This window comes from Chiloscyllium plagiosum, unplaced genomic scaffold, assembly GCF_037043375.1.
Source record: "Chiloscyllium plagiosum isolate Xiang-an unplaced genomic scaffold, Cpla_swu_hap1 HiC_scaffold_15, whole genome shotgun sequence".
In the NCBI taxonomy this organism is placed as follows: Eukaryota; Metazoa; Chordata; class Chondrichthyes; order Orectolobiformes; family Hemiscylliidae; genus Chiloscyllium; species Chiloscyllium plagiosum.
The window spans coordinates 57,711,688-57,726,220 of NW_028270153.1; the positions used below are offsets into that span (position 1 = coordinate 57,711,688).

The 14,533-nt window shown below is 39.2% G+C and overlaps 1 protein-coding gene across 4 annotated transcripts in view; it reads left to right on the forward strand.

The window, feature by feature from the left end:
• LOC122559948 (solute carrier family 12 member 5-like) overlaps window positions 1-14,533 on the forward strand; it is a 1,091,443-nt gene that overhangs the window by 966,791 nt on the left and 110,119 nt on the right. For all 4 annotated transcript variants that reach the window (XM_087994966.1, XM_087994965.1, XM_087994967.1 and 1 more), the window contains exon 8: window positions 5,601-5,812. In XM_087994966.1, coding sequence (XP_087851092.1) covers window positions 5,601-5,812 — 212 coding nt within the window. The remainder of the gene's footprint in view (window positions 1-5,600; window positions 5,813-14,533) is intronic.

A 14,533-nucleotide genomic window follows, 5' to 3' on the forward strand; every position in this document is an offset into this window, starting at 1 on the left:
GTACTACATTATTTAGCCACTTTCTCAACTTCTGAAAAATCTTGTATCAGTGAAGGACTACAATTCAGCTTCTGGCCAGTAAAAATTGAGAAAAATCCCAGACTCACTCAGTACAAGTGAGACCATCCAAGAACACTTCAGGAAGATGGATTTGGCAATTGAATTCAACAAAAGCATGTTAATGTGTCAATGGGTACAGCCTAAACTGATGAGTTCTGGTCATGACCAAATGTTCTTCTTCCTTGGTATTTGTTGTGAAATCTGCTGCTCAGCACTAAATATGAAGTTGGTCCACTATTGAAAACCCATTATATCTCATTCAAAAGGTTGTTAGTTCTAAAAAGTTTGTTTTAACTCACAGTTGAAGAGGGGAATCTTCCAACAATTCAATTGACTCCTGTTGATTGCAGCTTGAGTGTGTCTCAATGGTGCACTTCCTGGAGAAATGTAAAATTACCAACAGCAACTTCCAGATCCCTCTGTTATACTGTGCATCTACTGATGCCTGAAGTTAAGAAATGACTTTTTCTTTCTTTCTGTCATGGAATGGGGGCACAGCTGACAAGACTAAGATTTCCCTAATTTCCCTGAACTGAGTGATTTCTAAAGCCAACTAAGAGTCAACTCCATTACTATGTGGAGTCACATGTAGACCAGACCAGATGAGGATGGCAGATTAGTGAACTAGATTTTTTTTTATTCTTTTAATAATTACTATTGGATCAGTTTATTTTTGCTCCAGATCTTATTAATTTGAATTCAAGTTTTGACCCAATGTTCTGAGAGTGTTAGGGATTACAAGTTCAGAGCCAATATCATTGTGTCATTACCTCCCCTAATAGTAATACATGAGTTTGGCAAACTATTCATTATTCATAGTGAGAAAAATAATTTGGACTTGGAAGACACCTTCTGAAACTTCAAAAGGTTCTAAAGTGCAGCTAATGAAGCACTTTCAAATTTGGTGCAATGAAAGTTTCTGGCAATACCAGTTTATTCATGAGTAACCTGCTTTTATCTTGTCCTGGTCAGTCTTCACAGAGTCACAGAGTTGTCACTGTACAGGAGACGGCCATCCATTCGTATGTGTTCTGGCTCTATGGATGATGCCATGACTTACTGTCATCCTCCCACATTTTCCTCATGACATTACACATCCTTTATCTTTACATAATCATCTAATATTCTATTGGATGCTTCAATTGAATCCGACTCCATCAAATTCCAATAGATCATTCCAGACTTGAACCACTGAGTGCATGAAAACGTTTTTTTCTCACATCACCTTTACTACTTTTGCAAATCACTTTCAATCTATGTCCTCTCATTCATCATCTGTGGGAACAAGTGGGAATTATTTCTCGGTCTATTCTGTCTGGACTCCTCATCACTTAAACCTTCGATCAATTCTCCTTTAGTCTTTTCCAGTGCAAGGAAAACAGTCTCCACTTATATTCATAGTAACACAGCATGGAAACAGACCCTTTGGTCCAACTCCTCCATGCCGATCAGATATCCTAAACTGATCTTGTCTCATTTACCAGCATCTGGCTCATATCTCTCTAAGCCTGTCCTATTCATGTACCATCCAGATGCCTGTCTAATGTAATTGTACCAGCCTCCACCTCCTCCTCTGGCAGCTTGTTCCATACATGCACCACTCTCTGCTTGAAAAGGCTGCCTCTCAGTTCCCTTTTAAAACTTTCCGTTCTCACCTTAAAACCTATAGTTTTGGACTCCTCTACCCTGGGGAAATGACATTGGCTATTCAGCCTTTCCATATCCCTTGGGATTTTATAAACCTCCATAAGGTAATGCCCTCAGTCTCCAATACTCCAGGGAAAAAAGCCCCAACCTATTCAGTCTCTCCCAAACGCTCAAACCCTCCAACTCAGGCAACATTCTTCTAAATCTTTTATGAACCCTTTCAAGTTTAACAACATCTTTCCTATAGCAGGGAGACCAGAATTGAGACCAAAAAAAGAAGTCCTCACTTTCTCCTAGCCTAATCAATGTCCTGTACAGCTGTAACATAATGTCCCAACTCTTATACTCAATGCACTGACCAATGAAGACACACTTTCTTCACCACCATGTCTATCTGCAACTCCACTTTCAAGAAACTATGCAGCTGCACTCCTAGGTCTCTTTGTTCAGCAACACTCCTTCTTCTTCAACCATCTTCTTCAATCTATTTTCACAACTGAAGTTTGTCATCGTTTGGAACATTGATGTAAACCTCTTTTGTACTTTTCAGCTGAGGTCTAACCTCCAAGCCTCTTACGGCGACCCAAGCATCTTAGATGCCAGTCTTCCACCAATTTGATTCACTGTATTAGATATTAAGATATGGCTGACAGAACTGGATAATGCAAAGGCCATGGGCCATGACACCATTCCATTGATGGTACTGAAGATGTATGCTCCAGACTCTGCGCTAGGCTATTCAAGTGTAGCTACAACATTGGAATATACCCATCAATTAGGAAAATTGCCCACACATACCCTGTGCACAAAAACCAGGACAATTCCAACCTGGCCAATTACGTACCCATCGTTCTATTTTCAGTCATCAGTAAATTGATGGAAGGTGTCACCAACAGTACTATCGAGCAGTACAGGTATCCGCTCAGCAATAGCGTGTTCAGTGATGTCCAATATGGGTTCCACCAGAACCATTCAGCTCCTGATTTCTTTACAGCTGAGGTTCAAACATTGACAAAAGAACTGAATTCCAAAGGTGAGGTGAGAGAGACTGACTTTGACATCAAACCCATATTTGACCAAGTGTGGCAACAGGGAACCACAGTAAAAAAAAAGAATCAATGGGATTCTATAGGCAAGCTCTCTTCTGACTGCAATCATTCCTGGCACAGAAATGGTTCTGATGCTCGCAGGTCAGTCATCTCATCTCCAGAATCTCTCTGCAGGCGTTCCTCAGAGTAGTTTGCAATATCCAAACATTTTCAGCTCATTCATCAATGACCTTTCCTTCATCATAAGATCAGAAATAGAAATATTCACTGATGATTGCATCAGTGTTTGATGGAATACTCCCCACTTGTCTAGATAAATGTAGATTGAACAAAACTCAAGACGCTTAACCCATTTTCAGGACAAAGCAGCCAGCTTGATTGGCATCACAACCACAAATATTTAATTGCCAAAAGTGCTGTTAATCAATACGAGTCAAGACTGTGAACTGGATGAGAGAATAAGGGCTGAAAATGATTACTGAATCTGCTTTCTAATTTAGGCTTGACGTTGATGTGATTCACACATCACTTGTTTTGCTTCATTTCCTTGGTATAAAAATTGCCCTTCCAGTTTATAACCACACACCAATTTAAATCCTTACAAGCCTCCTCAGAAATGCTTCTGTCTATTTAACAGTAAGTCTTATTGTAAGAATGGCTACAAAGCACTCGTTTACAATAGGATTTCAAAGAAAGCTTCCATCAGCAGATTTGAATTGCAAGTGTTTATACCAGAAACGTGGATTATAGCATTAAACGTATTCTGCAGTTACCCTCAATACCAAACTCTATGTCACCCCAAACCCCTGCACCCTTTCACCTCACCAACACCACTGTCACTACCTTGTAAAGGCAAGGGGTCTTCCCTAGCTATGAATCTGCTTCAACTAAAAAAAACAATGTCTGGAACAGGATAGGGAATCCATAGTGCCCACTGGCTTCATAACTTTCCAGCTCCATCCCTAAAACTGACAAGGGATCAAAACTTCAACCCATACTTCCTGCAGGATTATTATCCAACCTTGGGACTTTTTGTTAGTGTTCACTCACACAATAATGATCATTCATCAGTCTACTTATTTCTATGAAATACAGCAAAGTTGAGAATAGCAGGGCCAAGAATTCATGGATATAAAGTAGTTGCAAAAAAAATCCAATAAGGAATTTTGCCTGAACAACATCATCTAGAAATTGATTGTAATACAGAACTGTTCTATGTTTTGGATTAATTGAGACAATTATCATTTAAGCCAAAACTCGATAAACATATGAGGGTGAAAATACAAGTGATAGAATTAGGAGAAGTAAGGTTGAAAGCAGTTCATGTACTGTGTAAATACTGGGGGAGACAAATTACCTAATTCTATGCTTGAGGTAATTTTATAGTTATTTTTAATCAACATGTTCAAATATGTTATGTCACATATCTGGAGGAGGTGAAACTTTAAGCCAGGCTTCCAAGCTCAGAGGTAGGGATCTGCTACGAGAGCCTGGGAGGTAAGTTAATGTAATGTTCACAGAAGAGGAATAAGTGGAGTAATGTACTGCTGGTTCATCAAAAATGAATGTGCAATTATTTAAAGTGATATTACGGATACTAAGACAGATTGAAGCAGCTTACTCACTGCAATGCTTTTACTTGCTTCTCAAATGATAACTCTGTTCATATGATTTTCTAGCATTGGAAGTTACCAATGACTCAATATACTGTTGGTTGGAGCTATGGATTAAATCAAAAGATGAGAGTGGGGAGTTTAACCGATATCAAACTGATGTTAAAATATTAACAATGTTTTTCCAAATCTCAAGTAGTTATTTTGATTAAGGTAAATTTACACAGGCTTTCTCTGCTATGTTATTGGGATTTCCAAAGATGGTTAGATGAAGATAGCCTCAGGTTACAGATCAGGATTAGATCAGGGATGAGATAGATAAGGAGCAAGATGAAGTCAGGGCAGGATTCGGTCAGGGACAAGATTAGATCGACAAAAGGCTCAGAATACTTTTTAAAAAACTACAAGCTCTGGAATATGACCAAAAATTGAATTTCTTAAAGTGAGTAGAAAAAGTAAAATTGAAGTACATTGGAACAACATAGTGTGTAGGGCAATGAAGAGACCATACAGACATTATTACATGGTAGTAACCTAGTATTACAATTGCTGCTAATCAGAGTAGCTAACTCCCTATTTGTCCAGTGCTTACCTCACCAAAACCTTTTCTATACATCACACGTCCAGAGTGAAACCTGTGAAAAGTGCAAAATTTAAGAAGATGTCACTTTAGCTTCTGACCCAGAGCTGCAACTGTGCAAGTGTTTGCCTCTCTGCAGAGTGTCCTCACTGAGGAAAAAGCCACATATTTGCTACCATCTTACTTTTACTCAGGATTAAATATTGTGAGTGAAAGAATAGATCAACCAAAGTATAGAGTGTGGTGCTGGAACAGCACAGCAGGTCAGGCAGCATCTGAATAGCAGGAGAGTCGATCTTTCGGGCAAAAAGCCTTCACCAGGAATGAGGCCGAAACATCGACTCTACTGCTCCTCGGTTGTGGCCTGACCTGCTGTGCATTCCCAGCACCATATTCTCAACTCTATTACCCAGCATCAGCAGTCCTCACTTTCACCCAGCTGAAGTATAGCCAGCCTTAGCTTCAGAATGAGTTGCATAATAATATATTATATCATCACCTTTTAAAATGAGCAACACCAAGGAGATCTGCTAACACATTATAATAGATTTCTGAGGAGGAATACCACAGTAAGTGGTTCTGCCAGTGTGTAATTGAAGTTGCTTCATGTTATGAGGTTTATAATTAACAGGATGTTATCTCTGTTTTCAGTGTCTGTATTCTAGGGAACAGGACATTGTCACGGCACAGTTTTGATGTGTGTGCTAAGGTAATGACTGTGGCCAATGAAACAGTGACCACCCAGCTTTGGCGGCTCTTCTGTACATCAAGTTTTATCAACGCCACGTGTGATGAATACTTTGAGAACAATAACGTCACTGAACTTCAAGGGATCCCTGGAGTCGCCAGTGGACTTGTCAGGAGTAAGTGGTGATAGAAAACATGCCAAAGAGGTTAATTACTCAGTTTGTTTGTGAGTTTGCATGTCAGTTGGGGTTTAAAATTCCTTCTTCTTCAATCAATATTGTCTTTCATGCCTATCGCTGGTGACCTTGGCTGGACATGCAGTCCCTTAGGTTTCAGTGTCATCCACATAGCTCATTCTTCACATGTGAAATCCCAGAAAGTAAGAATAAGCCTCAGGGTCAACCTCAGAATCATTACATTCCTGATGAAGGGCTTTTACCTGAAACGGCGATTCTACTGCTCCTCGGATGCTGCCTGACCTGCTGTGCTTTTCCAGCACCACACTCTCGACTCAGAATAATCACAGCCTATAGTGTGTTATTATCCAATATCCACAGTGATCACTGTATTGCAATTCAGAACAAAAACCTCTGCTGATTTCTCCATAAACCCTCCTTCATCAAAAGGCTTTGAGGTCAGTTGCACCTCAGCTGAGAGCTGACAGTTTAGCAGAAGACAGGATTAAATCTGAGAGCCTTGAGCCTGAATGGATTAGTGTGAATACTTACTGGGCCAAAGATGGAGCCAGAAATATCTCTTTTTAATTGTTCTATTCTGTTTGTGATGGTGATATAAAAAGATCAAAAGAACACGCAATTACTTAGAAAGTAATTTTAATCTTAGCAGGATACTGACAGAATCAGGTTGGGTGGTCATTTTGCAGACTGCCCAATTCTGCTTTCTGTGGATGACAATGAGCAGTACAATGAGACAGTGTGTTGAACAGGTAACTGATCCCATTCTATCAATTTCTTCAGTAGGATGGTTTTACTCTCGAGGAGTTTAGTACCTTCACTGATTATCTTATCAGTGGTGTGACATAATAATAACTGGGGCTATTCTTTTCCTTCACTAGCACTGGGACAAAATTCTGGAATTTCCTTCCTAACCTACGCTAAGTGGACTACAAAGATTCAGGAAGGCAGCTCGCCATCTCTTTCTCAAGGACAAACTAGGGATGGGCTATTAATGTTGGTCCAGCCAATGACATCCACATCCCATGAATGAATGATAAAGAAGTGTCAAAAATATCCTAGGCTCAAGTTTTCAACCTCCCAAAACATGAATCCCCTCTTTGTTTGTGGACGTTTGGTCCTTAGAAATGTCAGGACCAACATATTGGAAAATACAAATTACTACAACAAAGCAACAATTAATGGAATTCACAGTACAAAGGAAACAGAAAATACTAAGCAGATCAAGCGGTATCTGTGAAGGGAGAAGCAGAGCTGATGGTGTTTCAGGTCTATGAGTTTTCAATCAGATAGAGTTCGTTACATACCATACGCACAAGATCAGAGAGAGAAGTGAAAGTGAACAAGATAGAAGAAACAAACTGAAAGCCAGAAATTCTTCAAATTGGGCATTTCTAGATGAGGAGTGGTATTAATTAAACAACAAATCAACTAAATACTGTAACTTCTGGAAACTGGAAATAAATAATTCTAAAAAAATTAAATCTTTCTTGCTTAGAGCAGCAGTTTGCTTCATACAACCAACATCTTATATAGGAATTCAGTTCAAAATGTTATTATATACAATTACCTATACAATAGATCATGTGCTAAAGGGAGATAGGATGGAAGAAATAGAAAAAAGATTAGATTGTGAAGAGAAAATAAAGTACCTTCCCTTAATGTAGCATCTTTCGTGACCTCAAATTGAAATGTGCTGACTTTTATTATGTCAGGTGTAGAGCAGCCAAGATACCAAAGAGAGAGATAGAGAAGAAAGTGTAGTTTGTAATATTTCAATTAGTACACTACATGTTTATCAATCAAAATTTGTCAATCCTAGCAAGTGTCTACAGAAGGTGAGCTACTTTTGAGCCTCTATATTTTTTCCCATGATCCACAGTGTGTGTCCTATAGCTAAAATAATTTGATGTCAGCTGGTGGAATATTACAAAATAACTTGGCTTTGTTGACTGTAATGATCAGTTTTGGCGTTAGAACAGTTTTCTACTTCCAAAATATTCCTGGGGTTGTTTCTGGAAGGAGCGAACCATATCACAATAGTGCATAGTTTTCACCTGGTATAAAGTTTCAAAAAGGTGGGGAGGCAATGACGTAGTGATATTTCTTATTGATAGCTTATTAATCCTGAGGCCTAGGTAATGTTTTGGGAACCTGGGTTTGAATTCTCACATGGCTGATGTGGAATTTAAATCCAATTAAAAATCTGGAATTAAGGGTTTGATATGATCGTAAACCATTGTCAATTGTTGGAAAAACCCATCTGCTTCACCAATGTCCTTTAGGGAAGGTGACTGTGTGCTATCCTTACCTGGTCTGGCCTACACATGGCTCCAGATATACAGTGTTTTTGACTCTTAACCACCCTCTGGACAATTAGGGATGGACAATAAATGCTGGTCTTGCAGACAATGCCCATGTCCTGTGAATGAATAAAATTTTTTAAAAATGACTAAAAGAAAGGTAATTGATGAAAGCTTTTAGAAATTGATCTTGACTGAAATTGTTTCAATATATGCTTCATTTCCCATGAGTAAACTGATGAGATGTAAATTACAAAAGCAAAAAAAACAGAAAGTTTGTAGAACTTAAAAGAACTTGTCAATGTCTAGAAACATGGAATGTGGTTATTCTTGGTTCAGAAAACATTTATTGTCCAACCTCAATTGAACCTGTTGAAGGGCATATGTTCCAGGATTTTCACCAAACGACACTTTATCCAAACAGAAACAATTGAACATTTTTCTTGTGACAGCAGCCACTCAGAAAGTGTGATAATCATTTCTAAACTGAAGTGAGATAATTAAAGTTCCAATGAGGCCAGATAGTATTGTGTCTTCTTGTGGGCTGCAGTGAACCCGTCTCATGTACAATGTCCTCTGGATCCATCATAGCATTTGCTTTCAAACTAGAAACCATTGATTGTAACCCAGTTCTGTCATGGTCAGACAGAATTACAGTGAAGCACAAATGGAACTGTTAAATTGCTACGAGTGCTAATACATACCATGTCATCTGAGTGTGTAGTTGGGACAGCAAAACCTGGTTTGCTGGGGGTGGGGGCAGAAATTTTGGTTTTCCTGGATTCTGACCTTTTTCTGGATGGGCATTGGGTGCCACTTGTTGCCACCCTGTCTTCTCAGAGCAAAACTAGAAGAGTTTTGGTTCATGAAATGATATTTGGGCCTAGTTATCCACCAGGATAGACAGCTTCTCCAACCTGCAAGAAATGGCCTCAAAATCACAAGTCCCACCCTGAAGCATGGCACTTTCCAATTCTGCAGAGGCAGAAATGAAATTGAAATAGGCTTCATGCCTACTCTGCTCCCAGAGGCAGTTGACTGTACAAATGACCAGCTTACTCTATTTAAATCACAACTGTAACCCAACTGTATGTCACCTGGAGACACCACAGAGCAGACCAGGTCACAGGAGATCTGGGCATAGTGCATTTCTTTTGGAAAGACAGGCCCACTCCCTTTGGAGAAATGAGGGTGTGGTCCCAGGACACTTTGGGGATGAAGGGTCAGGTGATCTTTGGGAATGTAGGCTTCTCAGGTACCTTTTGGTGCGTTTTGGAATTATTAACTATAGAAATGATGGTGAACGAAAGGTGCTTAAGTCCCTTGGAGCCATCAGATCAGTTAAAAAAAGTCCTGGCAAGTAAAGCCAAACCAGTCAAGACTCATTAAAAGGTGTTTTTAAGAATCAATGTGCTTTTTCTTTCCTCAACAGAGTGTAGTCTGCAAAACAGAACTCTAGATAGTAGAACTTTCTTTTTCTCCCATATGTGTGGGACATATGGATGCTAAATAGGTTTTCATAGTGGTGAAGGGGGCAAGAGTCATGGGTGCAAGTATTAAATTGAATTGAGCGTATGAGGAGCCATGAGGATGGTGAGGGATTTTAGGTTGCATGGATTAGGGACGGAAACAATGTGAGAATCAGGAGAAAGACAGATGTGTGAGAAGTGAGGTACTGGAGGAATGTTTTATATTTTATTCTTTCATTTTAAATTTTGGACATAATGTTGGGACCTAAGAGAGGCTTTACACCTAATCTACCTCAGAAACTGATAGCCTCGACAGCTGTTCCTGGGATTGTCCTATCAGAATTCCAATCCAATTGCCACCCGAACCCTAACGATCCCCAATCAGCTCCCCCACCAGGGTGAAGGAGTGCAAGGACTGGGAATCCTTCCGCCTCTATGTACCAGAACCGAGAATGAAAGTCATGGCTCTGACATCCAAGGTTCTGCAAATTCTGTCTCTCCTACAGCAAGTAGTACACTGTATGCTAGGCTTGAATCCCAAGAGAAGTTTGCACAGCAGTTTTAATGATGTTGTTTTGTATTTGGAACTTTCCAATTGAAACTCAAGATATTTAATCCCACCTTACTATGATTTTTGTCCATCTAAGTTTAGCACTTTAGCAAAGTGTTGCAACAACATTTCTTCCTAACATTGAGAAGGGTGACCAGTCATACAAGGTGACATTGGTACCCAAGAAACATATGTACTTTGTTGGCCATGAGATTTGGGACAGGGGTGCTTAACAGTGCTAGTTGACATGTAGATGATCTGCTATATTCGTATTTCTGATAACACAATGTCTGTAAGACTTTTCAGAACCTTAAATATTGTTAGTATGAACTCACCAGAACATGTAATCCAAGCCAGCCAGTTTTCCATCTGGGGAGTCAGGCTAATAATATCCACTATCTGTTATTTGCCTCCAAAGGAATCAGCGTGCTCTTTTTTTCTCAACAGAATATAGTCCACCAAACAGAACTCCAGATAGCAGAACTTTATTATTCATGTCCTCAAAGTATCCTAAAGTATGCTATTTTGAATTTTTCTGAAGAGCAAAATCCCACAAAATATAAACGAAATTAATTAATTTTAACTAGACTGTGAATATTTCACCAAGAAACTTGGGAAGAAACACTGCAAGAAAATCTTATATTCAATGAAGTGGAAATAAATAAAGAATAGACTTGTTGAGAGACTGCAGACACTGTAAACCAGCCATTTAGATAAATAAACTGTTATTGCAAACCTCTACTGTAAATGGTACAGTGGCCATAACTTACATTGAGTCATCATCTTAATAAGTAACATTACCACAGTACATGCCTGAACTGTGTCCATAAGAGTCATTCGTCTTCACTAAGTGTTTGCTTTCAGTGCATTCAGAAAAGGCTTCACCAAAGCTGTGCACAGTGCAAGATAAGGCTTAATGACTCCAATAAAGGAAAAGTGCCTTGAACTTTAAAGACCAATTTTGTGAGTCAAGTCCTTGCACATTCAAACAAATTAATCTTCAGTGTGCGCGTATCTGATTATTTAAATCTCTCTTTCCTTGAATAACACCATATTGCTTCACATGCTTATTTTTCTGCTTTTTCAAGTTTAGTAGATCAGACTGAGATTTTGAAAGATTGGATTATTGTTGGTCTATACACAATAAAAATCAATATGGTTATTTTGCCATTTAAGGGCCATGACTTTACAAATGATTAGAAAAATAGTGTTTTGGAAGCATTAGAATTAGAAACAGACTTAAGTTTTATTGTCATGTGTACTCAAGTACAGGCGTACAGTGAAAGATTTACAATAGCGACCCACATGGCACCATCTTAGGTACAAAGTATTGTTTGCATCTGAGATTCAACACTGTGCCAAACAACTACTCCAGAGATGTACTTCAACACAAATCAATCCAAAGTGCATAGTCTAATGATGCTCAATCTGATCTCATCGCCAATTTGTCCCACTCGCTGCATAGAGTTCTACAGATAAACTGAATAAAAAGAGCAGATCAAAATGATATGGCTCTAAGTTGGAGTGCTGGGGTTCCTGGAGTTTTTGATACTGTGCAGAAATTGTACTATTCCAGAGCGACATCAATGCTCATTCATCAAGCCTGTCTCAGGTTCATAATGCCTGGAGCATCATTCTCGATGCTTGTTATCGCCCACCTCCTGCCTTTCTCCTGCTTCCCTGCCCTCTACAATCCCTCCAGTTAACCCAGTCTCACTTAAATCTCTGATGTACAAAACCAATTCTGAACTGAAAATAAAATTAGCTTCCTTAGAGTTGCACACCTGACTGCTTCAGGTGTGAAAAAGGGTCATATTGCAGATGTGGAAGTGTTAACAAGGTTATCTTGCAGTGTTACCTGTTTACTTTTGAGAGGATAACAATACATTGATTAGAGTGGGTCACTGTGTGGGTCAATAAGAAGAACATCACTGCATGTGAATCAATGTAGTCTGACTGTGATTGTTGTGGTTGGTTCAATTTGTATGGAAATAACTTAATAAAGAGAGTTTCACAGCTGCTGCAGAAATAATCAAAGCAAGGTCCTATTTAACTTGGCATGCTTTACCTACAGGCAGGGGACATTATATTAGATAAAGAGTCAAGTTTCACTGCAACTAATCCGACTCTACTGCATTGATTATGTCAAGTATAAAAATATACATTCATTTTCAAAATAAGAAAGTGGTTGATAGTAAAATTGCTGTCATTCAGTTTAACTCATTCACCAACACTAATCTATAGATTCAAAAGAGTGTTGACCCAAATGCATAAACGTAGATTTCTTGTTAGAATGCTATATTTATATCAGGTGAAATGTGAAGCTTGACATGTAAAGCACTTTGATTGATGCACTGGGCTAGCCGCAATGTCCTTCACGTCCATCATATTGCATTTTCTCTCTGCTTTTGCGTCCTGCTGGAGATTATATGGCTGAAAGATGGTGTGGTGGGGCTGCTGGAGTAGTTGATACTGTGCAGAAGTTACACTGTGCCAGAGCGATACCAACTCATAAGACCATAAGACATAGGAGCGGAAGTAAGGCCATTCGGCCCATCGAGTCCACTCCGCCATTCAATCATGGCTGATGGGCATTTCAACTCCACTTACCCACATTCTCCCCAAAGCCCTTAATTCCTTGTGACATCAAGAATTTATCAATTTCTGCCTTGAAGACATTTAGCGTCCCAGTCTCCACTGCACTCTGTGGCAATGAATTCCACAGGCCCACCACTCTCTGGCTGAAGAAATGTCTCTGCATTTCTGTTCTGAATTTACCCCCTCTAATTCTAAGGCTGTGTCCACGGGTCCTAGTCTCCTCGCCTAACGGAAACAATTTCCTAGCATCCACCCTCTCCAAGCCACGGATTGGGTGGTCTTAATTTGTTCTTGCAGATACTTCTGTTAGCACATCTGGTTCGGAATACAGCCCAGTTAGATGGTCGCCTTCTCTGCTGGTTTTGAATATTTCTTGTGAAATCAGTGTTGGCAAACTTAAAACATACTTGTAGAAAGCTCTATTCAATGAAAAAAAGGAACAGTCTGTCATCTTACTTGAGAGGTTATAAGGTTAGTTGGTTTGGGACTTTAAAAAAGTATGTTAGTACAGTAGATGGTGTTCTTTTGATGTTGAAATTAAACAAGTTTTTTTTGAGTATTGCCATCCAGATAATTAATGTGTGGGCATTAAATCTTTTCTTGGGTGCTAATTTGTCGAATATAAATTGAGTTTAATGCATCCACTACTACTGTGCACAGTGGAATTCAAGGCAAAGTTGTTTAGTTTCAATATAGTTATTGGAATAGAATAAGGAGATCAATTTTCAGTATTTCCTCCACTGTTATATTAGAACACACTTTTTGTTAGACCGTTCTTCAATATCAACTTACTTGACATTGATGAGCAAAGACTGAATATTTAAATAGATGAGGAAGTGTCAAACTGAGGTACTTCCTCTGATCAAACGTGCAACAATCATAGTCCTTCCAGACCATTTTGAGCTGCTCTGTCATTAGAAGCATGACTGTTGGTAGTTTTTAACTGAGAATTCACCATGCCTCACATGAGGAGAAATGTCGAGAAGGAAATTCCTTCACTGTAACCTCAGCCAGTGCAAGAATTAAACCCACATTATTGGCATTTCTGTCCATTACAAATCAGCCATCCAGCCAACTGAACGAACTGACCCCGTAATACCCTCTTCTTCATCAGTATACATTTTTTAGTTTAGTATTGATGAATGAGATAAACAGAATGACAGCAACTGATCAAACATACAATATTCTGCTGCAACTCAACAGGTTAATTTTATGTTCTGGATAGGAAAAAGCATCCCCAAATAACTTAATGATAGGTGGGCTTTTGAAACTATTCAGACTTTCTGATATCATTTGCAAAAATAAGATCTAACTCGGAAAGCAAAACTTGACAGAGGTGTTTACAAGCTCTTTAATTCTCCAATTTGAATTTGACCCAGTTGTGTGATTAGGGATGATCTATCAACGCTTGGTTTGGATTTTTTGCCTTCTCATAGCAGATGGTATCACCAGATGGCAAGGAAAGCAAACAGATAATCCCTTTTAGATGACTAGGAATCAGACATACTGGACCACATCCTGCCCTGCTGTTTGCTGCAGTTGTTCCTGACACAAATCCAAGTTTCTCCACTGATCCCTCACTGCTTTTGAGACAGTTGAGGGTAGACCTGAACATAAGAGTAAGGGCAAATGTTTGGGTATTTCAAACCAGCCCAAAATTATTTAATTCAGAATTCAGGAATTCAGTCTTTCATCCCTGCTCATCATCAGTCAGAGTTCAGATTCTGTTTTACTACAGGGAGAAAGGGAGGACTGCAGATGCTGGAGATCAGAGTCGAAGAGT